Genomic DNA, 24,180 nt, shown 5'->3' on the forward strand with positions numbered 1-24,180 from the left:
GGGCATGTGCAAGATCCTGGAATGTATCTGAGAAGCTTTGGTGTGATTTAAAGTTCTGCATGCCTGTGGTAAGCAGGCCATGTGAGTGGCATGTTCCCTCGTGGTGGAGGCCAGCCCTGCAAGTACACCTTTATTATCGCTTAACTTTACCCAGCGTCCTGAACATAGGCTTTCAAATGTCAAATCATGAACCTGGAGACCAAGTCAAGAAATTGCAGAAGCTAACACAAAAGCAACTATCCAAACCCAAACCAGTTCCTCTCCTTTCTCCCAGCCTTCCTGAAACTTCCCCTAATGGAATATCCCCAGATTTCTTGCCTCTTTAACTCTCTATGCTGATGTTTTCAGCACAGGTTCAAGGAAGAGACACCTTCTCACTGAACAAGTGCTGAAAAACAGCTCCCAGGCTTTTCTACATTGTGTCTTCCTTTTGCATTCTCTCCGACTGATTTAGCAAAACAACTCCCTGTCGTATTTTCTCAGTCCGGGAGGAAAGCTAAACACAGACTAATTCCTGGAACCTTAAAAAAACTAATAGATGCTTATCCACAGTTTACAAGGCTAAGTAACTTCTAAAATGCGGTCCTCTGTCTCTTTACCATGAGATACGTGCTGCTGAAAAGCATGAGTGTTCATCATACCCAGCGCACGTAACAGATGTCAGACTCAATACATTGTCCCATTTAGGGGGAAGAATATTTTCTGACAAATCTTCTCAGAAAAGGAAGATGTTGATAGGGCATATCTGGAGAAGGCAGAAAAATAAACACCCTCTTGAATCAGGACTATGAGGTGCATTCTCCATTCCTCTTTTCCTAGTTTGCAGCTCCTTTCCTCCATGCTTTCCATTATACCTCTATGAATGTTTAATTTTTCAAACTCTTCAGTCTTTAAGGAACTTACCTCCATTTATAGCTGACTTTAAAGTTCATAACAAGACTTTTTGGCCTGAAATTAAAATTGTTGAAGAAAACCGATAATCATTCATATATCTTATCCCCTCCTCCCAGAATAAAAACTTTAAAAAGACTTTTCTCATTTACCATAATGAATTTAGTGGATGCTATTCTTTTTTATGGAAGTCCATAACCTTCTGCTGCAAATAATCTATGAAAAAAAATAACCAGCCTCTGAACTTCTACAGCAGTAATAAAACCCTTCCCTTGACAAGGGCTGTTAATTTTCAGTGATGATATAATCAAAGTATTTAAGTACTCAGTGATTTTTATTTTTTTACTTTATTATAATAAAATGCTTTGCATATAATTCTTTCTTTTCCAGACATCGATCTGTTAAGAATCTAAATGAAGTAAGTAATCTTCTTTACATATATTAGGACCATAAAACCCATACACTTTCCACAGCTGCACAGCCTCTCTTTTAACGGTATTTTAGCCTATTAGGAAAAATTACTGTAAGAATATTAGCTTTGGGTCATAAATATATCTATCTTTAATGTGTGTAGCATTTTCAATACTGCTACTTGCTGAATGGCAGGTAAGTTCCTGAAGTTGCTTGCAGAAATAAAACCACACATACAGTGCAAAGCTACCTTCCCAAGTATCCACATAAAAACACATCTCATAACTGCCAGATGCTGCAGATGCTTATGAAGGGTGAGCAGCAGGAAAGACACTCTCAGAGACACAGAGATTCCACCTAGATTTTTAAAAGCAGAAAACTGACATTATAAGGTCAATAGAGGAATGCAATAGTATTACTGTGATGTAAATACAAGGCTACCTGAAAAATAAGATGACCCTTTTCAGTAAGAGAAATAAAAGTTGACAAATTTTATATCCAGAATAAACCTCACCTATTATCCCTCAGCTCCCTTCTCTCCTTCCCTCTCACAAGCCCTGCAAAATCCATCACCTGAGACAAACAGCAGCTTTGCCTTCAAAATAGCTCTAGCAACAACTGAGGGGTTAACCACACCGCTACTTAGGCGATTCTGTGATCTAACAGCTTCTTCCAGCCAAACCCTCACCACTCTCACCAGCAAGGTAGGGACCACAGCCACAGTGACCCATGATGCTCACTGCCCTCTGAGCCCAGTGCAGCCGACTTTCCCAAGCTCAAACTTTGCTAAGTCCTTAAACCTCACGAGCCATGGGCAGCCCTATAAGCCCCAGTATGTCCCCCAGTTCATCTCCCACTAGCCCCACCCTCCAGCTCACAACCCACCTTCCTCTCAGCCATACTGCAAAGCTCCACCAAGGGCAGCTCTAGGCTCCAGGGGCTGCTGAGATATGTGTGTTCTCAACGCTGGCAAAAAGCAGCAGCTCTGAGTTCTCCTGTCTGACAGAGTCTAAAAGGGCTCTTCCCTCTCTCTTTGCACCTCCAAGCTGACCTCTTCTCCTCCCAGTATGGCCACTTGCAGCCCCACCATGATGAACCCCTGCACCAGCTGGCTGTGTCCAGAGGGCAGAAGCTGAGAGAGGCAATGCTGAGAATGACCTATAGCCACATAGAAAGCAGAAGGCAGTAGCTTTTACACAAGAGACTGCTAAAGGCGAGTGATTTTTTTCTTTTTTTTTTTTTACCCCAGTTTCTGTAAAAAAGTTTTTACGAAGTTCCTTGACTTTCTACTCTGGCCTAGGAAGTAAAGCAGAGGAAATGGGTTTCACAATAAAGGGGTTTAGTTATGACAAGTGGTTTCCTATAAGTCCCTACAATAATGCAGAGTGTTAAAGGATGGTTGTAAAATTCAGAGTTAGGCTATAATTTACGGCATTTTGTGCTTCTTACTGAACCGTCTATTTACTGGGCTAATACACTTCTATTGTATTGGGGTTTTATCTCACTGCAAGGCAACAGAGGAAAGAAAGGAATCTCTATGCTAGTTAAGCCCAGCTATTTCCTACCACAGTGGGCTGTAGTTTTTCTTCTCTACAGTTCTGACTGGGAGGCCGTCCCAAACCTCACTCCTACAATGGTTAAACGCTCTTTTAGTTTGAAAGATCATTATAAAACATGGTTTGATTGCAATATTGTAATTAACACCCAATGCTAAAAAAAAAATGGTATATTGGCAAGAAAGATAATATCTTAACACAAAAAGTTTTGTCTTGTCCTATATACTGACTCATTGCAAAGCAAATATGAAAACACTCCAAGAACAATAAATATCTTACATCTGTAATTAATATTTCTGGCTGGGCACTGTACAGCTGCACAAATACTGCAGCTCCTAACAGGCTCTTAGTTTGGCTACATCTTAAGAAGGAATATTGTATATCTCATATAACGTGGAAAAGATAAAGTTTGATTTGGATCACTTCCCATTCATATAGATCCAAGGACATGAATAGTTTCATGGGATGTGGAGCAGGAGACAGAGTGTGCCCTTGTCAGGGTTTCCAACACCAAACAGAGGGAACATAAATTTGAGAGCAGGACTGTCCTTCACTGGCTGTAGAAAGGGGTCAAGAGGAGCCTCCTGAAACAAGGAAGACAAAACCCAAATCCTGACCCAGGATGGACTAATCCCCTTGGCAGCAGCTCTGCTCAAATCTGGGAACCACAGGCTGAACGTGAGCCAGTGGTGTGCCCTTGGCGGCCATCAAGGCTAACAGCATATTGAGCTCTATCAGCAGAAGCACAGCCACAAGAACAAGAGGAGGGACAATAGTCATCACTCCTACTCATCGCTCATTAGACAACACCTGGAGAACTGCATAAGGCTGCTGTTGACAAAGCGGAGCAGGTCAGCAGAGGGTCAGCAGTACAGTCAGGGCGTGCAGCACCTACTCTGTGAAATGAGGTTGTTGGAGCTGGGCTCCCTTAGCTTGGAGGGTGTATGGCTCTGGAGGAACCCAACAGCAGCCTAGCAGTGCCTAAGAGGTGATTATCAAAAAGGCAGAGCATGACAGAGTGCACAATGGAAGCATAAGAGGCAGCAATGGAAGCATAAGAGGCAGCAATCTTAAAAAGAGGCAGGTTTCAGCCAGAATCAAGGAAGAAAAATTAATTATGAGGATATTTATGAGGGTGTTGGAACAAGTTGCCGAGTGGGGCTGTGAAATCTGTGTTCTGGAGGTTTGCATGACTCAGCTGGTAAACAACCTGAGCCCAGGTCTCATCTCACAGTTCACCATGTTTTAAGCAGGAGGTTGGACTAGAGGCCTGCCTAGGACCCTTCTGACCTGAATGAGACTATGAATTTCCAAGTAACAGGAAAGTAACTTTTAAGGAAGACTCGAAGTGCAACATCTAAAAGACTAAAAAATTGTTCTCCTTAATATTTATGTATTATAGTCTTATGTGTTTCAAATTAAAAAAAAGAAACCACAAAATAATTGCCATTATAGTGTGAATCAAAATAATACAGAAATAAAGTGAAAGTCAAATTCTGGTCTCTAGACACCTGTCTATCATTCACTTCTCTGTAACACGTTAAGACTCTCCACACAGTGATTTTGAATAAAGTATCTGCCATGACAATAAAAATAATTGTACTGTCAGTTAAGGAGCCTGAAATGATTGATTTTAATCTTTGGATAGTGTATCACCAGTCAATCAAAATCAATTTCTTTAATACAAGATCAAAAAAGGCAAATCACACTGAAAGTTAAACTGATACACAATAGTCATTATGAAGTGGTGAGCATTAGAGTAAGCCGTATGTTTGCTTATACCCCTAAAAATTCAGTTCTCATTGTTGCCAGCAGACTGAGATCAGCATTCAGCCTAAGTTTTTGACAAGGTGATCAGGTATTAATAATTTAATGTCTATAAATTGGTTTCAAATTAAAAGATAGTTGGATTGGTTGGGGTAAGTTTGAGCTGGTAATAAAAAAAAAATACTTACTGTCTTATATTATCATTTTTTATAGGCAACTGGAAGAGAACAAGGTTAGTATTTAATAATATGGTATTAATTTGTTGTCTCTCCTTCATATTCCCAGAACAAAATATTCTATCATTGAAATTCCAGCTAGGAATTGAAATTCTAGCATAGAAACCTGACATCTATTCTGCTATGTAGCATCAAGCCATCTGGCTCCATGTTTAAATGAGTAAGAGACATGCCCCAGGTATACATCTGCTGAGACCTTTGTGTTAATGAGTTAATTAACACATTTGTGTTAATGACTTTATAGTTTCCCCTGGTGTTTTCTTTTGTGGATTAAGGCACTGTTTCCTTATTTTCAGCTAGAAATAGTATTGACTGCATTAATAAATTCAATGCCTCTCTACCCTGTCCTATAAAAAAGATTTATGAACCCTTCACATACTTCTAAGTAAACCATTCTGCATTATTTACCACTGTGTTAATCCATATTTGGCATCAGCAAAACCTGTAACATTAACCATGCAACATTCAGTACCAGTATAAATGTTTCCCTCTGAAATCATTAGCTGGTTCATTTAAGCCAGACTGATGGCAGCCCATTATGTTTTTCTATTGAACTACCCGACCCTCACATACAAATTTAGTTAATTTTTCCACAGTAGTTGCTAGATATTGTCAAAGTTACATGTAAGAGGCAATAAGTTCTTATTCTTTATATTAATAGTTACAGATTTGGGGATGAAATCTGAAATATCTTTTCGAGCACAACAGTATAATCCAAAGCATCATCCTGAAGCCAGGTAGGAATATAAGAATTTCATGAGTTTGTACTGGATGCTTCAAGGACTACATATTCTGCCCTAGCAAACAGCACTTCACTATGCAATAGAAGCAAGATGGTATCACCCTCCGATGCCATGTGGTGATATATTACATTTCGCCTTGATGCATGACAAGAGCCATCTTTGGAAATTGCTTTCAAGCTATTGTACTTGCACATCCAATTTTTATCTTTAATAGCATACTGCTGTATTACATTTTGGCCTCACTTTCTGTGATAGGGTGTTAAATATACTGTATAAAGAAGCTCTGCCATCTCCAGCCTCAGCATTTCCTCTCCCCCTTATTTTCTATTTTTATATACAAAGAATACATAGTTGGCCTTTCAAAGGCCAATTATTCTTCCACAGAAATCTGTCACAGTTCCTCCTATTTTCTAACGTACACAAATCTTACTTTTCTAAATGTGTTTTTAAATCTATACCCTCCTAAAGTACTCAACAAAACCCTGAAGTATCAGATAAAGTATAGGAAGTATAGAGATCTCCCATCTAGCCATTTGCAATGACGGCATTTCTCCAAGATAAAAATCATTATCTGGAGTAACTGTGACAGCATTTGTGGCCCCCAGCATTTTGTTTCTTTTTGTGTGGTACCAGCGCCTCAGTTATGTGAAGGTATTTGGTCGGTGCTCTTCCCAGTGTAACTGTTCTAATTAACAGCACAATAAAATACCAGCTGGGTACTCAGCAGCAGTCTAGCAAATCAGAAAGGGCGGGGAACAACTGCTCCCTGGGACTGGGAATATCAGGTGAAATTACCAGGGAACAGGCTCAGAATGAACCAAAGCAAACTGTGCTTCGCTACACACGCAGTTAAAATGTGAAGGTCTTGCCAAACGCTCTCGTGGAGAGAAAAAATTCTAAGACTTCAAAAAGTGGCTGGTGAAAATAATGGAAGAGAGATCTGTCAAAAATACTAAATACAAAATTACCACCCCAAACCCAGGAAGGCCCAAAACTGCAGTTCCGTAGAGAAAGAGGTATTCTGGGGAAACACAGCTATGAATTGCTCTCTAATTTGACTCTTAAATACTACCACAAACAGGAATATTTTTCTGATGTTACTTTCATTCTTTGCTTTTCCCTAGCCTTCTACATACACAGAGCTCTAAAAACATCGGCGGCACAGGTAAGAACCAGAGATTGCTTTAAAAACTAAACCAGGTGTGGATAAATAAGAGTAAGGAGTGAATCTATGTTTGTGTGTGTCTGCACTGGGCATTTTCAGTGCAAAGGGATTGTTAAAACAAGCAGAAAACAAAACAACAGTCAATAGTAGTGAAGAAATGAGCTGAGTTACTTAGAGAATCACTGAATCATTTGGGTTAGAAGAGACCTTTAAGATCACATCCAACAATAAACCCAGCACTGCCAGGTGACCACTAAACTATGTCCCTCAGCACCACATCTATGTCTTTTAAATACCTCCAGGGGTGGTGACTCTACCACTTCCCTGGGCAGCCTGTTCCAATGCTTCACAGCCCTTTCTGTAAAGAATTTTTTTCCTAATATCCAGCCTAAACCTACTTGCTCTGCTATACCGCATAGCTGGCTCAAGCTAAGAAATGCCCAAGCCAGAAGGCAAGTGTTAAACCATTGCAGATGCCCACAACCAGAAAAGGACAGGGATTTGGAGGAGCTACTGAAGGACAATGGGGAGGGGAAGAGAAGGCAAATTGCTTGTTATAAAAAGAGACACCGACAGAGAAAGGGCATGCTGTGAGCATAACCATCTCTGCTTTTCCAGGCAGAGAGGCAATCAGCTGGGCTAAATGGAAGCTACAGATGTTTCAGGACATTATAGAGCAGCTGCTATGGGTTTAATGCCTTTGTGTAAACAAATAAACTGATCTTTGAAGAGATTGCTTCAGATTTATCCCAGATTCCTACAGGGAAGAACTTGTAGGTGCCATTATCAGGCAGGTCTGTCAAATAATTACTGTTGGAAATAGGACTTCATCTGGACTGTGTGGTTTTACCTGAGGGAAGATACTGGAAGCCAAAATTAACATTGGTGAGTTGCCCTGGCAAGAAACAGCCTGTGGTATGGCTTGCCCACGATCCATGGCAATATCCCTCTGCTAATTTTCCCTGGATTTAAGATTGCCAGAATGGAATTGAACACAGAGGTAGTTTCACCAGATTCATAGGCACAGTCTCTAATAATCTTCTACAAACACTGTTAAAAGTTGTGTTAGTTTTTTACGGTCATCTCATATTGTATCTGCAGTGCACCAACCCCTCCACCCAATTTCTTTTAGAAAAATATGGCCTCATTAGTATTTAACCCAAAATTGTTACGTGGCTCAGTGCCATAATATATTTACACCTGCTTTAAAAAGTATTTCCATAAACCCAAAAGACATAAAGGCACTTCAGTGTGTACTTACAGACTTTCAATAATCAAAATCCCTTTATTAGAAAACTTCATTATAAGAATTGTGCAAGCACAAGGAAATACTTTATCATTCTGTTGTGTAAGTATGACTTATTTTTGCAGAAGTGCATACTGAAGAGAAAAGATGCTATAAAGGAAACTCTCTGATATATTTGTCTTTCATAAACAGATCGATTGGTAAAGACAGGTATACGACCTTAGACAGAATACCTAGAAATAGCATGACCTTGGTCTTTTTGTCTTTTTGAACATCACCAACGCACTAGCCAAGTTAGCTCATGCTGTATCTCCATTCCTCAAAAAGAGTTTGTGCCTTAGGAGATCGAGGGGCTTTGGGGACTGAAAGGCTATAGGAATCATCCATGCTGGCAACTTTCTACCACGCTTGACCATACTCACTATACTTTTATGATCTCCCTTAACTGCCTCTGCAAACACCTTTTTGAAACAAACAACTAAAAAAAAAAAAAACAAAACAAAACAAAAAACCCAGAAAACCAGACCCCTAAACTGTGCCAGGAACCTAGGGGTTGCATAACGTGAATTTATGTAAAAGCAAATACCACCAGGAACAACATCCAGATAAAGTAGAATTCACCTTAACTTTGGCCATAGCCAGGCTATACAAACCCACCTCCCTCAGCTTTGTTTCACAGGCTCCAGCTCCCATACGCTGGTAGTGGAAAAAAACTTTCTTGTGCTGGGGGTGCAATTCCACATTCTCTCCTCTAGATACCTACTAAAAATCTTTCTTTACATAATCCACAAAGCTCATCTAGGTCTCTGCTGCTGTTCTCAGCAGCCTCTCAGTCTTTTTCCTGTATGGCCCATACCCATGATCACTTTGATACTTCCCTACCATTCCTACCACTGCTCTTGGCCTTCCAGGCTCTGCGAGACAGCACAATCTCCTTTTCCCTCTAAATTCCTTGTCCTCCTGAAACAACACAGAGACAAAAAACAAATAGACTTTCTCCCTGTTACTCTACAATTTCCTTTAAAGTTCATGTTTGGATTTAAACATATTTTAAGAGGAATTATTATTTTTATTAAATTTATATAAATACACTTTTTTTTTTAATCCTGACACACACAGGAGTGTTTGGTATACAGTTGGACTTGATCTTAAATGTTTGTTCCAACCTAACCACTCTGTGGTAGTTTTATTGTTGAAAACAAATTATTTTTTATGCAAAAGTCTAAAGGATTCTTCTTCAATTTCTTGACAAGCTGTTGTTAACTCCATCCCAGCCAGGCCCAGTACAGGAGCACTGCAAGAGAATTCTCCCACCTCATGACCCACAGCTTAAGACATACCAGAAGAAAATTCTACAGAACATACACTGTTCCAGTCACAAAGCAAACATGATCCTAGCTGTGTGGTCTCTTTTTAAAAATGAAGTATCTGGGGATAGCCACCAAAAATGCAACGTGAACACAAATGCCAACATCAGGATCCAATAAGCTGAACCATGACATATTTGTATTTTGACAACTCAAACTGATTGCAGAAACAAAATGTAGATGTCTGGTCCCACACCCTCTGAACAGTGATTTCATTTCTGAACACACTGATTGCCTGATGAAGGTCATGACTCAGTGGGCATCGTCCACTGTCTTAAACAAAAATGTTTTATGTTTTAGAACAGGATATGATGTTTTTATCTTCAATTAACCATTTTTTCCCCATGTAACGTGCCTGCAAACTGCACGTTGAAAGTAAGCCCTTGCTTTCCTCAGGCTGTTTCCACTGCATCCTAACCAAACTCAGCCTCAGCCTCCCATACTACCCCATGCTTTGGGTTCCTGCCCCATCCCCTGCACTCACACAGCTCCCTGGTGCTGCAGCAAGCTGGGTCCGGCTTGCCTGGACAGCCCTAAATGGCAGCCCTAAATCTACAGACAGTGAATCACATTTGCTTTGAGAGGGCAGTTTTCAGCTCTGAAAGCTCCCTCAGCTGGCTGCCTTCTCAGCAGCGCAGTATGGAGCAGGAACATGCAGCTGGGAATCATCACCACCTTTTTCTTAACACAACAGCAATCTCACTTCTTGGTCCTAAATCTTTACTTGAAACAAAGCACAGAGCAGACTGAAATTCATCAGCGTGGCAGAACCTCTGAATCCTTTAAGGCTTCAGCAGCTTGGTAGAAACAGTGCCGGCTGGCAATGGGATAACAAGGGACTCTAATATGGTCCAACCTAACAGCAGCCCTGATCCAACACAAATAAAAGGGGCTCAAAACCTAAAAGAAGAACAAAATGAACCATTACACTTGCCCTATATTTATGATTTTACTTAGCATTTGCTGTTTTATCAATAGCAAAATATTAAAGATAAACTATGTGTGCAAGAACCTGGCAAACTGTTGTTAATTTTAAAAAAAAATCAGGAAACTAATGTGTTACATATTTTGGGGTGTGAATCTGAAATCACTAGTGCTGCATTAGCGCAAGACTACTCATAACTCTAAATTTTAAAGGTTAATATCACAATACTGTATTTCTAAACTGTAAATACTATTCTCAGTCTTTTGCTTCTGAATTTACTTTTACAGTATCCGTGTTAAATGCAGAGAATTTGTCAGCGCAGAGGTCACCATCTCCAATGCCATACACAGCATGCAAAAATAAATCAAAACATTCACTTGTAAAACGGGAAATGCAGCCTCTTACCCAGCCCACTGAAAAGGTGAGGAACGCTTTGCTTCAAAGAGAGACAGGATTTAGAGATCAGGATTATCACTATCAGGTACACACACACACCATAACAACTGGAAACACTCCCCTAGGAAGTTAAACGGCCTGAAAGCTGTGGGTATTCAGCACCTTTGAAAACAGTCCGATATGAGCTTTTGAAACAAGGGATAAGAACGATGGCTAATTTGATTCAAATTTCCTGACAAGACTCAATATAGATGACCCACAATTACTTTTGTAAGCTGTGCTGAACTTGCTTTAAACGCAGAGACTAGATATAATCTGTTTTCGCTGGCTGCCGCTTCTGCCAGCTGTGGTTCATTTCCACACACTGATTATGCTATCTTAAAATTAAGGACTTAAACAAGTACGAATGGTACATTGGAGAATATGATCGCCATGAAGCAGAGAAGGCGCTGTTTCAGGAAAACACTGTAAGTACAATTTATCTTTAAATCTGGAGTATAAACTCTTGGAGAAAACATATGTAGACTATGCAGGATGGCTTACGAGTTTTGTGGTGAACTAACCGTACAATCGCTAATCTCAATGTGTCATACAGGATGAGACATTTTTGGTCAGAGATTGTTCAAAGAAATCAAATGCTGAGCCGTATGTTTTGGTTGTCTATTATCGAAGAAGAGTGTACAACATTAAAGTACGTTTCCTGGAAGAAAGCCAACAATACGCACTGGGATCAGGGCTCAGAGGCGATGATGTAAGTAAAATCCTATCTAATGTTGTAGTCTATTGCTTTTATGTTGTACTTCACAAGTTCTTAATACTAAAGGTTAGTTACAAACTCTCCAGCAGAACAAACTTGCTCTTTCATGAAAGTTTCTTTTACAATACTCTCATTTCAGGATGTCTCAAAGTTTCAAGCAACTTCAAGGTAATGATTTGAAACCAAATTTTACATACCATGCTCAAACTCAAATTTAATTCAATGGGAAAATTTCCTAAGTACTTATAATACTTCCAGCTACTTTAAGTAACACCTACAAAGTAAAGGGGCAAGAAAAGTTCTCCCTTTCCAGGTATACATATTATTTTAGCATATTTTTAACTTGTTACAAGAACATATTTTAAAATATATACAACAACTCCACATATGTGACAGCATGGCCTATTGCTGTTATTGCTGCCTAATGCCTCTTGTTGTCTGTCTCATACAGCAAAAGGTGAATTAGATTTTTTTTTTTTTAATTAGGAAACAGGACAAAAGTTGTCATGGATATTCAGAGGCAATTAAACCACTTGGTCTTTCAGATATGGTAAATTTCAGTTAGAAAATCCCTTTAAATGAGCAATGCTTTTTTTTTTTTTTTACATAATTAAATTCAATTATATTCATTATAAGAATCTAATTCTTATTCTACCTATATGTTCAAATTACAAATACTGTATCTGCATGTCTTTCACACAAGAAAAAAATATAAAACTAAAATGGTAATCTCTACAAAGATGTGATACTCACAAACAAAAAAGAAACTTAAAGAATACTCAGCTGCACAGCAAAAACGTAGAGCAACAACCTACTAGGAACGGTTATCAGCCATGTAAACGACAGAAATCCAACTAAGGTGAAACAGCAAAGTCTCTGTAGCTGAATCTTCAATTGACACTTTCATGTATGTCAACACTTTCAAAACTTACCTTTTCTACAGATAGACATAAAAAAAAAAAAAACCCTGAAATCAAAACTAACTCGAGTTAAATTTGGCAGGTCCAAGATTTACATTTGGATTGTTTTTAGAAAGCATGTGGTAAGATTCATGAACTTTCAAAGATACGGGACAAGGTTGCCTGGCAAGTTGTTCTTCAGGAACATTTTTCGAATAACAATTTAAAAATATCCTTCGTTGTTCCATCACACCAAAACACTTGGGGAAGCAGAAGGGTAGAACAGATCAAGAACCGAGCTGCAGGTACCATCATCCTGGCATAGCTGCAGTGAACTATCACTCGTCTGTAAAACACTGGCTGCCTTTCTGAATTGAATCTCCCAAATAATTTATTGTAGTTTTACTATGGTTTAGGAGAAAGCAAGTTTAGTTTTCCATGGCTCTTACATTGTTTAGCCTTCCTGTAATGGTCCTGATTAAGAAAAAAAGGCATAGACTAGAAACAATGACTTGACTAAAAAAATGGAACGAAACTGAAATATGGTACACTACAGGATAATGTAGTATGTGTGGTACACTACAGAATAAAGACATAAAACCACATTTTCATTATTTTAACAGATTTAACAATTAAGGCAACTTGAAAATTACATGAACTAGTTTTACCGAACTGAAAGAAGGAGAATGTAATACCACCTATCTCAGGAAATACCAAAATATATGACTTTGCTGTTTGTTCCAACTTGTGTGCAGAAAGTACATATCTTAAACAGTGGGTCTGGACTGGCAACAGTCAAACTGCAAAGTTACAATTCCAGAACAAGGATTTCGAGCATCTTGTTAACAAACAACAGTGTATCTAAGACTTGGCTCTACTAGGCCAAATCTGCGATCATGACATGTTACCTTATGCCTTCTTTTCTGAAAGAAAAGTACCATTTCTCTTTAACTCAGAAATCCTCCCATATATCAGCTACTACAGGAAAAATTCGAATTGCGTTGCTAGCCAGTTGTGTGTTGTACCAGGGAGCCACAGAGATGACAGCCTCCTGCTTCTATGCGTTACTCTTAATAGCAGATGTAAAAATAGAATTAACTGGGCACCAAGCACATGTGCAATGAGGAACAGTCAGCAGCATCAGCCTTGCTTAGAAGAGCTACTTCCATCTCAAGCAGTCTCAAAGGATTCCCAAAAAATGCTCCTTGAAAACTGCCACCTCAACTTCTGCAGCTTGCTTAAGGTTCTTATCTCAGGAGGTTGAAAACAATTTCTAAGGCTGTGAATTACAGCAAAATTGCTGCCCACAATTTTCCAATGCCTGTTAAAATGCTTTCCAGAGCGCTCCAAACTGCCCCTCCACAGGGAAACTCTTTGTTACACCACATTTTGCAGTACACAATGCAGACAAACCAGCTGATTTATCTAGATTAGCTGAATATTCCCTCTTCACCTGCCAAAGAGAAAGAAACCTAAACAACAAACGGGTGCAGACTATCACTTTTCTCCCCAGTTGGTGATTTTATTCAAAAGTTTAGTGTTACAGATGTTCCGCAGTGTATTTTTACTTCTGGTTTAGTCTATTTTCTTCCACTAAAAAGATGCTTTTCCTTACACATAAATATAATTATTCAAAGTTTTCCCTATACTATTGCAACTTTTAATTTTTCTTATACAGTTTGAGTTGTTAATATTTGTACCATCAGAGTTTCAATTAACAATTACTTTTTTAAAACATATTTAATTCAACCTTCCTGAGTGCTTCCATCATTAGTTCTCATGTAGCTCTGTAAGGCCCAAAGGGGGAGAAATAAGAGTGTTGATCATCACATTTTCGTTTATGTTAGAAGTAACTGAAGTTCCTTGCAGCTAAATTAGTTATCAAGTTGGAACATAATGAATACAAGCAGAGGAAAAAAAAAACCACCAATAACTCTGTTGGTGGAGCAATCTAGCCACAGATGTTCGCACCTACATACACATTTAATGTATTATACTGAGCTCACTGCAGACCAAATCACATACAGTTATGAAGATCAGATCCCCAAATGGGACATACATGGAATTTAGGCATTTACATTCAAAAATGCTGCCCTGGGTACCCTTTACTTGGTTGTGGCCCCCTCTGCTCCAGCAAGCTTTTAATATTAAAGATCCAGAGATATCTGTGACACTGCTTCTCCTCACATACATAGGTTTTTTGAAGATAAATCAAAACGTTGCTCAAATTTAAAGCTGATTATGACATAAAATTTAAATATTTTTATCTCCTTTGCAAAACTAGAGGTGTCACACCCAAACACGTTTTTAGCATGTCTGCAGCATCAGGCTCATCTCACAATGCAATAACTAAAAATCAAACGCAGAAGTAGGCTCCTCTTCAACTGCGTGCCTGTTTTACACAAAAGCTTAGAGCACAGCTTAATACCAGTGAGTCCAAAGAATAGCCTAAGAGGAGAAACAGTGGTGTAATGACATCTTAGTTGCATGATGAGAGCTTAGAAGTTACACAGGTGAAAAGAACTATTTTAGCTGAAGGACTGCTGACCATTAGAACGACAGGATTAAGATACTCCCATACGAGGACAAATGGGGATAAATACTAGCACAGCTTTCCATTGCTGTTTGATCAGTTCAAGAATCTCAAATCACAGACCATTTTAGGAATGGGCTTGGAGAATATAATTGTTTTGAACACCAGAGAACGAGACTAAAACCCTGCTGAAACCTTTCTTGCTCCATACATTGAAGGGAGTTTATAGCAACTTTCTCAGTAAACTGAATGGGAAAATAAAAGTACATTTCAAAAGATAAAAAGAACCTTGCAGTGTAAAGTATCACATACTGCTAATTAAGTGTAACTTTTGACAGGGTAAAGTTAGTAATGATTTATAGTCGCTTCATCTTTCCAAAATCTATCATCACATTTGGCATCAGAGACTTTTTACAGATGATACTGCATTCTCAGGGCTTAGACCTGCTCCCCTTTTGCCCTAAACAGCCAGCTGTTTTCTCCTGCACAAGACAGAGACACAAAGGGCATAAGTATTAAAATCTGGTGCTTTTCCTTTTATGATTGCTTACATTTAATATAATCACAATTCCATGCAAAATATTATCTACTTCTAATAGTGTAATTTGCAAGTCTTTTAATGTAATAGAGAAAAGCATCTGGCAATTTCATTTGGTCACTGATTACAATTTTTCTTTTTCCTTCAGAAATTTAATTCTGTGAAAGAGATCATTGACTTCTACAAATACGTTCCAATCACACTCATTGATGGAAAGGATAAATCAGGAATCCAGAGAGAACAATGCTTCCTTACATATCCATTCAAGATGCACAAAAGACGTCTTCTCCCTTAACATCACCAATTTCCTTGTATCGATGTAAATAGAACTATTATTTAAACACCTCAAAAAATCAGATTAGCCTTTGAGGAGCTCTCCATAATATCCTGAAGCTTTCTAAATGCTCCACTAAAAAACTTTGCTTCAACTGAGAATACAGATCCACTCCATTTTTTTTTTATTGTTGTAATTTAATGTTGAGGATATAGGCAAAGTATAACGTCACTTTATTAATTCACAGAAAAGTGTAAGAGGGACTGACTCCAGATACTTGGCGACGATTTAGCAATTTGTTTATCTTGCACTCCACCTTCTAACACAAGAAGAAAACCAAACTCAATCTTCCTTACCTAAATGTCACTGAAGCTCAATTAGCAGCAAAACCTAATAAAGCGTACTACAGACATAAAAAAACATATTCTTGCTTGAAAAAATAAACGCAAAATGCTATTTATCTGACTACTCACTGTTTAACTATTTCATTCAGTGTGCACATGTGTTTGCACAATAACAAGCTGTGCTCAGCAGCCACTGAAGTTAGCAGGTGACAGCTGATGCTCACAGGTATTGGAGCAGATTATAAAGCTAGCTTTAATTATGTAAATTCTATCACCTAACTAACACTTATTCTTTAGCTTAAGTACCACATACTTGTGGTACTTCCATACCTGAGCCTTCAAATACTTACATAATAGGACCACTACGCAAACAGTACCTTTGAATTCATACCATGTGCAAATATAGATAAAAATCATCAGTAGGAACCATAGATGTGCTTCAAACTCAGGGTGTATCAAAGAAAAACGAGGTGGTGGTATTTTTCCAGCAAAAAATACAGTAATACTTACTCATATCATTTCAGTTTTGGAAGGCATAACTGAATTAATTATAAATATGAAAGGCAAACTTCAGTATCTTTCTGCAAAGCATCCATAATTTTTCTTTCTAAGCGCGCTAACAGGTTTGACTAGGTAATTGGAATATACCAAAAACGCAACCTCAAGTTGCTCCTGTTACAGAACAGGAACAAGAAGAATAAAAACATTCAAGCCCAAAATATGACATTCCAACCCCACTTATGATGTAGTATGTAGTGGCACAAACTAGCTCTAAAAAAACTTAGCAGTTGGTTGTAATTTCCTTGCAATGTTTTTATTTCTCAATGCTGCATCAAAACGCAAGAGAACATTCATTAGAATTATTTCTCTAAAACCACTGAGATTGTTTAAATTGAAGGAAATTATTCTGACATGAAATCTAATAATAAGAATGAAAATTCACAAAACAGAAGCTGCTAAGTAGGGTTTGGCAGACCTCATGGAAAGGAAGAGAGGCATGATCTAATCTGCTTTAAGAGTTTCATAGCCACCATGGAATTTAACTTACAAAAGGTTTTCATGTTAAAACAAAACAAAAAAATCTTTTCTAAATTAAACCCAGAAAACAACCCCACAGCTTAACAATTTAGATAGCAGTTGATGGCAATGACATACAAAGCTTTGCAGATGTTTACTGAAACGATAAACTTGCTTTTGGAAGACAAGGATTACCTAGAGTTTATGAAGCTGAACAGCAAGACTTCCCCTATCCCATCTCCTCCCCCCAGCACAGCTTTCATGAGGAATGTTCTAATTCTGCCAGTGACAACTCTTACAAAGCAAATTCAAAACTATTTATTTAGTAGCTTCTACAGAAACAAAAATATTTCAGCAGTAACCTGGACTGAAGGAGTTAAAGAAGGAATTTTATCTGTGTTTTTTTCTTTTGTCTTCAATTTCAATATTTATTATATGTGATATGCCAGAATTTTAAAATGGAAGCTATTTTCACAATCAAAAATGCAAATAGTACTGTAAGGTTTGGCATCAAATATATGAAGTGAAAAAACCCCTCTAGTGTACCCACCTAAAAAAATATAATTCCATTTGAATACAAAATGAGAACTGTCATTTCATTGTTATTGACAAGCAGACAAAAGGAATTTTGTTCTGTGGAATAGGTTAGTCTGATACAAATGATAAAAAGTCTTCCATGTATACATAATGAAAAAGATCCGACAAAGCACCAACTATCTAAAGGATTTTAACACTGTATTGCAAACTCATGGGAAAGCAATGTTTTAACTGGTTTGGAAAATAAGACTCGGTCGGGTGTATTTTTAAAATATTTACATTTCAATTCAGATATGATACATAATTTATCAAAACAATGTATAGTCTTGTTGGAGTATATAAAAAAAATATTCCTATCTTAAACTGTTTATAAATATGCACCAACAGTGAAAAGAGTTAGGGACTACCTGTTTTTCAAGAGTAGTACAGTTCAAACATAGAACACACATCCAGCATTAGAGTCAGTACTGATTTTCTTTCTTGTAAAAACACAATAAGTTATTTTAATTGCAATTATGTGCTTCAATTTAGCTGATTCTATAAGATTTTAAAATTATTTAAATTGACAAGATGAAGAAAAACATGTAGTTCATGTACAGAAACATTAGACTTCAGTATCAGCCATCCCTCCTCTTCACTAAAAACTTGAAATTTGGCTCTCATTTAGTAACATGTTGAAGGAACTAAGCCATGTTCACACTGCACTGAAGTCAGTAGATACACACTAGATGTACATATGTAACCAGGCACATGCTTGTATGAATGGAGGCCTCCAAAAAACACATTCTAACAGCATCTAAATTCTTAAGAAGGGTGAAAAATTGCACTGAAAATCTGGTTCAACACTGTCAGCGTAAAAGCTGCGCAATATGGTTATTTCATTTTGAAAAGTCTTCATCTTCAGCAAGTTCCCCCCGTAAATAAGCATTAACCCACAAACCAGAGGTCCAACCAAATGCCCAATTCTGCAAATGTATTTCTATCAGGCTACACACATGGTGGTAGAGGGTCTTCTGTGTCGCTATTATTTCCTTAGCTTTCAGAACAGCCTTCAGACCATAGAAAGCAAAGCTCCTGTCAGTCCAAGCCTGGTGATATCCCTGGCTCTACCTGTTCTGAACAAAGACAGTACAGAAACCTGACAGAGTTCTGCTCTATCAAATCTATGTAATATAGGCTAGGTAAAGACAAAGAACTAAACAGAATTAAACTTTTTAGTGCTATCTGACTTGGTGGGACTAGCTCTAATCCCACAGATACTTCATATACACTCCTGTATCTCCTCTGAAGTCAGCAGAAGTGGTTTTCTTTCACTGAAAAGAGTGGCTTGCATTTTAAGCTTTCCTTTTTATGTGTGGTACTTAATTTGCCACTAAAACCTATGACACACTCTTGCTGCTCACAGAAGATGAAACGTGTTTTTCAGTACCTGTACGCTTGATGTCTGAAACACCATACTGCAATAAGGCAAACTACACCCTCTTGAATTTACAAAGATCTCCTCATCTAAGATTTAATCTACACAGACCTAGCACAAAACCAGTTATAGCACAGTATCCTAGCATAGAGAATGGCAACTAGAAAGATATTTGCATAGCAAATCCTATTCAAATTTCTCCTATGGAACAGATGAAGTTGACCTCCAATACAAACTTCACACATAAGACAGAAAGTAGTGCTTAATCATCACTGTCAGCTTCTCTGTATCTCTGTAACTCTGCTTTCTTCTTTGACTTTGCTAACAGTAGAGACCTTTGGCCAAAATAAAGCAGACATTTCAATCTTCTTTTCCAAGCAAGTTAGCGGCACTCACTAAAAATAAGAGGGGAAGCCTCCCCTAGATTCTCACTTAATGCTTTTTTGCTGGAAGAGAAAGAACATCCCAGCCCTTGGTTGCCTCTATCAAGTGCCTCTGTCCATGACTTATCCATTCTTCTTGGTCCATATATACTCTTCCACAAAACCAACACTTAAACAGACACTGAAGTGTTTCAGCTGGTGAAGTTTCCACCACCTGGTAATTGTTTTTATGAGTCTTTTTCAGTTTCATTTTTAGCATACTCTGCTTTTTTGCTTGGTTTCCTGTCTCAACATTCTGAAAAGTAAGACGCTTTCGGTAACGTTTCACACCAAGACAACTACTTGTCCTTTCCGACAGAACTACTTTCAAGACTTGACCTTTATACTTGTTGATAGTTTTCATTACATTAATTATCTCTGGCGAGTCAACGTCAGGATGGTTTAGTACCACAACTGGCTGGTTACGACGAGGGCATTTTATCAACTGATTCGTTCTCAAAGGGACAAGCCGAAGACGTCTTGCTGTCAAGTATGACATGTCAGAACTTGAACTGGTTTCTGACTGAGTTCTTGTCTTCCTCTTACGAAGTTCCCTGAAGCTTGCTTGTTTTGCCTTATTTTTGGGACCTAGTTGACTTTTTGAATAGTGTTTGCTTTGCTTACTCACATCACTGCTTTTCTGAATCGGTACACCAGTTTGCTTGCTATTATTTTTAACACTTGCCTCTCGCTTTGGTCTTTGCCGGAGCAATATACTTCGGGACTCAGCATTCAGTTCACTCTGATTAAGCAAACATGGCAAATTACTGCTAAGTGTCTCAGAAACACTAACAGGAACCGGGCGAGGCAGAAACATTTCGTTGCAATTCACAGAAGGAGCTGATGCTTCACTCCCATTTTCTATTCCATTTGAGTTTTGACTGCTAGTAGCATTCAGCACTCTCAGCATGGTCCCTTTGGGGATAAACACTGGAGTAGCAACATGGGAATTTTTAGTTACCCTGCTTTTAGATGTTCTTGCAAATGTAAGCAATTGATCTTTACTGTGCTCTTCACTACTAATCACACTGTTTCCACCACGCGCTTCCGACAAAGATCCAGGCTGTTCCACTTCAGTTGCAGGAACAACTCCCTCGCAGCTTTCTGGTTTTTCCTGAGGAAAAAGCACTTTTTTACTAGAGGCTGGGCATCTTAAAGGCGTGGATTTCACGTTAGATTCAGCAGCAGACATAAGCTGAGCAATCTTTCTACACAGCAATGCTGCTGACTTCTTATTGCATGTTTTGTCACTCCATCTGACACCCTCTGGAACATTTTCAGCCCCAGAGCTAAGAGAAAATACAGAAGAAATAACAGGTCCTCCCTCTACAGGATTGCCTTTATCTTCCACCTTCTGTAGTTCTAATGATTCCAGAAGATTACTATTCTTTTGACTTACTGTTTCTGCTCTCCTTTCTTTGCTAAAGCCAAATGTCATGTCCTCATGAGGTGGAGCTTTAGCGATATGAAAGCTTTTTCCTGCTTCAGAAGATGTAACAGATGTACCAGCTAAATGTGTTTCTGCAGAGCTGACTGGCAGACTCCTACCTTCTTTGTCATCCGTCTTTAGAGGCAATGTACTCTTTTGTTTAAGGACTGCACAAGAGTAATTTTTGCTGTCCTGGGCAGTCTCTACTGAAATGTTCTTGGAACTTTTATCTTCAGAAAGAGCAGCATATTTAGGAGAGGATATATCCACACTTTCTTTGTAACAATATGAGTCATAATGTAAGTTATTTTTTCCATCTACTTCACACCTCGAGGATTTAAGATCACTTTTTTTTTCAGTACTATTCATCACCAGAGATGGAGAACAAAGTTCTATAACTCCCGAATGGACATCAATACCTTTCAGCAAATGAAAGCATAATTTTGATGCATCTTCCCTCTGTATAGATAGAGAGTTACAGTCTGAAAGTTGAGGATCCGAAAAACAAAGACATTCAGAATTCTTCTTGTATGTACTATCCAAATTAAGCTGGTTACTAACACTGGATAATTTGTCGACATTCACCTCCATGGTTAGTAACTCATTTTGAGACACAGAAGATGGTTTTTTTCCTTCTGCACAGCGTTCTATGCCTTGATTCTCAAGTTCCTCTTCAGCACCATTCACAGGTTTGTAAGTTGCTTCTTTCATAGGAATTAGTTTAAGAACCAGCTGTTGTGCTCCATTGACTATTTTAATCTCTACTATCTGAGCTAAACAGTTGGAAGGAACTACAAATTCAGATGGTGCAATTACTGTTAAAGGCATCCCAGGTTGTAAAGGCTCTGTTTTTGGAGAATAAACCTCAACTTCCACACTCTGATTCTCACATATGCTTATTTCAGATGCCTCCAATACTGTTTTATCCTGGACTGATGCTGTGTTTACACTACATTCTACATCATGAGATGAACAGACTGTTTTAGTTGCTTTACCTGGAATTTCACAAATCACATTTGAAGACAAATTTGAAAGTTCATTCTGAAAAGGAATTTTACCATATTTTTGCTTTTCAAATAAAGTGCTTTGACTTGGCTTCTTTTGCTTATGGTTTACCATAGTATTTTTGAGCCGGTTTGTGGGTGTTTCATGTACTCTTCTTGTATGTTTTACTATATAGTCATGTCTAACAGCACCATATTCACAGTATTCACACTGATACGGAAAAGTTCCAGTGTGTTTCACCAAATGCCTCTGGAATTCTCCTTTGGTGTAGGATATGTAATTACAATGGGAACAAATAAATTTAATTTCGTCATGTTGACCTACATGTTTTTTATACTGCAAAGGATCCTTTGTGGAAAATCTGCATTTATCACAGTAGTATTTACCTGGCAGAAAGTTTTTAACTTTAAATGTTTTCTGGGTTTTACTTGGAGATTTTTTTTCATTATTTTTAAAGTCTACAGCATTGGCACTCTCAGGAACAAAATGGAAAGCTGGTGGTGTAATATGACTGCACTTCTTGCAGATGAAGTCTTCATTCCACCCAAGCTTCTTATGCTTTTCTGTATCTTGCACTGAAATCTTCTGAATACTTCTGCATTTTATACAGCTTATCAGTGACAACTTATTGTTCTCAGCCTCTGTCCCTTGGTAACAGCAGTTACGGTCATCACTCCCTTTTGATGGATTTGTTTTATCCTCCGAAGATTGCTTTGGGGATGTAGTTAAGGGATTATTTTTATCACTAACTTGGCCAGGATACAATCTTGGTAAAATTTCCCTCATTTTTTTCAACTGCATTTCAGAAGTCGCGACTCTGCACCAGTTTTGTCAAACAGAGCAGTGACAGAACGTTTTCTTGATTTCAGTCTTGTTTATGCTGCTTATCAACCAATCATTCAGGCCACCAATCTGCAGAATATACACTTTGGAAGAAATGGTGCTCAAGCAACTGCATCCATATTATATTCCATGTTCTTAATTTTATTCAATCAATTTGCAGCACTAAAGAATAAAAAGCAGAAAATTAAGTCAGTTATGATTCACTGATCAATGAAATACAATGAACTAATAAATGAACCATTAGCAGACTACAGCTGAATTACAGCGTGCAAGTCTACTGTTAATGTACCACTGATCGTATTCTGCACATACAACCATTAAATCTAAGGAAAACATAACCAAACGAAAAACCCTAACATTTGCTCTTATTCAAAATGTTCATAAATTCAAAAATTTATCTGCTATGCATTAAAACCTAAAGAGCTCATGCTCCTTCTTCCACGTCATGAAAAATTTTTCATTTAAGAAATGTATTTATAGGCCTAAAAAGAAAGACACATGGTAATAGAACTGAGCAGCAGAATGATTCATATTCTGTAGTTCACACACAGCCCTTAACTTGGAAAAAGAATCTATGAAACACTGCAAGTGCCAGTCATTTGTGAATCCCAACAGGAAAATGGCGTGACGACAATGTTACCAGAAACATGCAACTATGAGTTTGTTTGTAAATATCAGCATTTTTAAGTCAGTGTGGAAATTCCTGCAGTACAGAGGAAGTTCTTTTCTCACCAATGCCAACGTTTCAGATCCAAACAGTCTTGAACACTAATTCATAACAAGATGCGATTTATACTTCATATGTTCTCAAAGCAATGAAGTCAAAACAACCTGTGGCTGCAAAATTAATTATTTTTGTTTCTATGAATATCACAGTGTAATCACTTCCACTTATGTGGACAAACATATAAATAATTCATATCTTCCTGAAAATACAGAATGCGTCAATCAAGCAAAATAAACAACACAATGGAAGACTGGGGGAGAGCTGCAATACCAGCGTAAAACGACCACATTAACTTGTGCAGTATATTTGGCCCCGTAGGTTCCAGCACTCTTACTCTCTTTTCTATATTTAACATGAACAAGATCTCAGCCTTTAAGATTTCGATGAGACCACAAGACCACTGGTATTTGGAAAATAAACAACTAGATCAGTCTTTTGACACATACATAAAGCAAAAGGAAGTCCAAATCTAACAGCACCCAGTGAAATCTACTCAACATCTTTCTTATTCAAACATTCTTACATAGAGACACACTGTTGCACAGATCTGAATTCTCATACAGACCCTGTTTCATGAAGTTATTTCTAGATTCCTTTAGATTTCAATACATTCTACAGGGGCTTCTGCAATCCAGTTCCTCTCCAAGTCTGTCTACAGAGAGCAGGGCCTGATTTGGGCTCCAAAGCACAGCACTGAGATCACCTAAGTAGCACCCTGTTACAATAACCCTACAC

The 24,180-nt window shown here is 38.1% G+C and overlaps 2 protein-coding genes across 2 annotated transcripts in view; one reads left to right on the plus strand and one right to left on the minus strand.

Moving 5' to 3' along the window:
- Positions 1 to 15,725, plus strand: part of CLNK (cytokine-dependent hematopoietic cell linker) — a gene marked incomplete at its 5' end in the record, with an annotated part of 25,296 nt that extends 9,571 nt beyond the window's left edge. The window contains 5 exons of the mRNA XM_010142970.1: positions 6,729 to 6,769; positions 10,595 to 10,728; positions 11,093 to 11,170; positions 11,299 to 11,454; positions 15,579 to 15,725. Of these exons, the coding sequence (XP_010141272.1) occupies positions 6,729 to 6,769; positions 10,595 to 10,728; positions 11,093 to 11,170; positions 11,299 to 11,454; positions 15,579 to 15,725 (556 nt within the window). The remainder of the gene's footprint in view (positions 1 to 6,728; positions 6,770 to 10,594; positions 10,729 to 11,092; positions 11,171 to 11,298; positions 11,455 to 15,578) is intronic.
- Positions 15,726 to 19,451: 3,726 nt separating this feature from the next.
- ZNF518B (zinc finger protein 518B) lies at positions 19,452 to 22,874 on the minus strand. Its single transcript, XM_010142968.1, has one exon. It carries the CDS (start codon positions 22,674 to 22,676, stop codon positions 19,452 to 19,454), a length of 3,225 nt encoding a protein of 1,074 aa, XP_010141270.1. The 5' UTR covers positions 22,677 to 22,874.
- Positions 22,875 to 24,180: the final 1,306 nt, after the last annotated feature.

Source organism: Buceros rhinoceros, unplaced genomic scaffold (assembly GCF_000710305.1).
Source record: "Buceros rhinoceros silvestris isolate BGI_N320 unplaced genomic scaffold, ASM71030v1 scaffold17869, whole genome shotgun sequence".
Lineage (NCBI taxonomy): Eukaryota > Metazoa > Chordata > Aves > Bucerotiformes > Bucerotidae > Buceros > Buceros rhinoceros.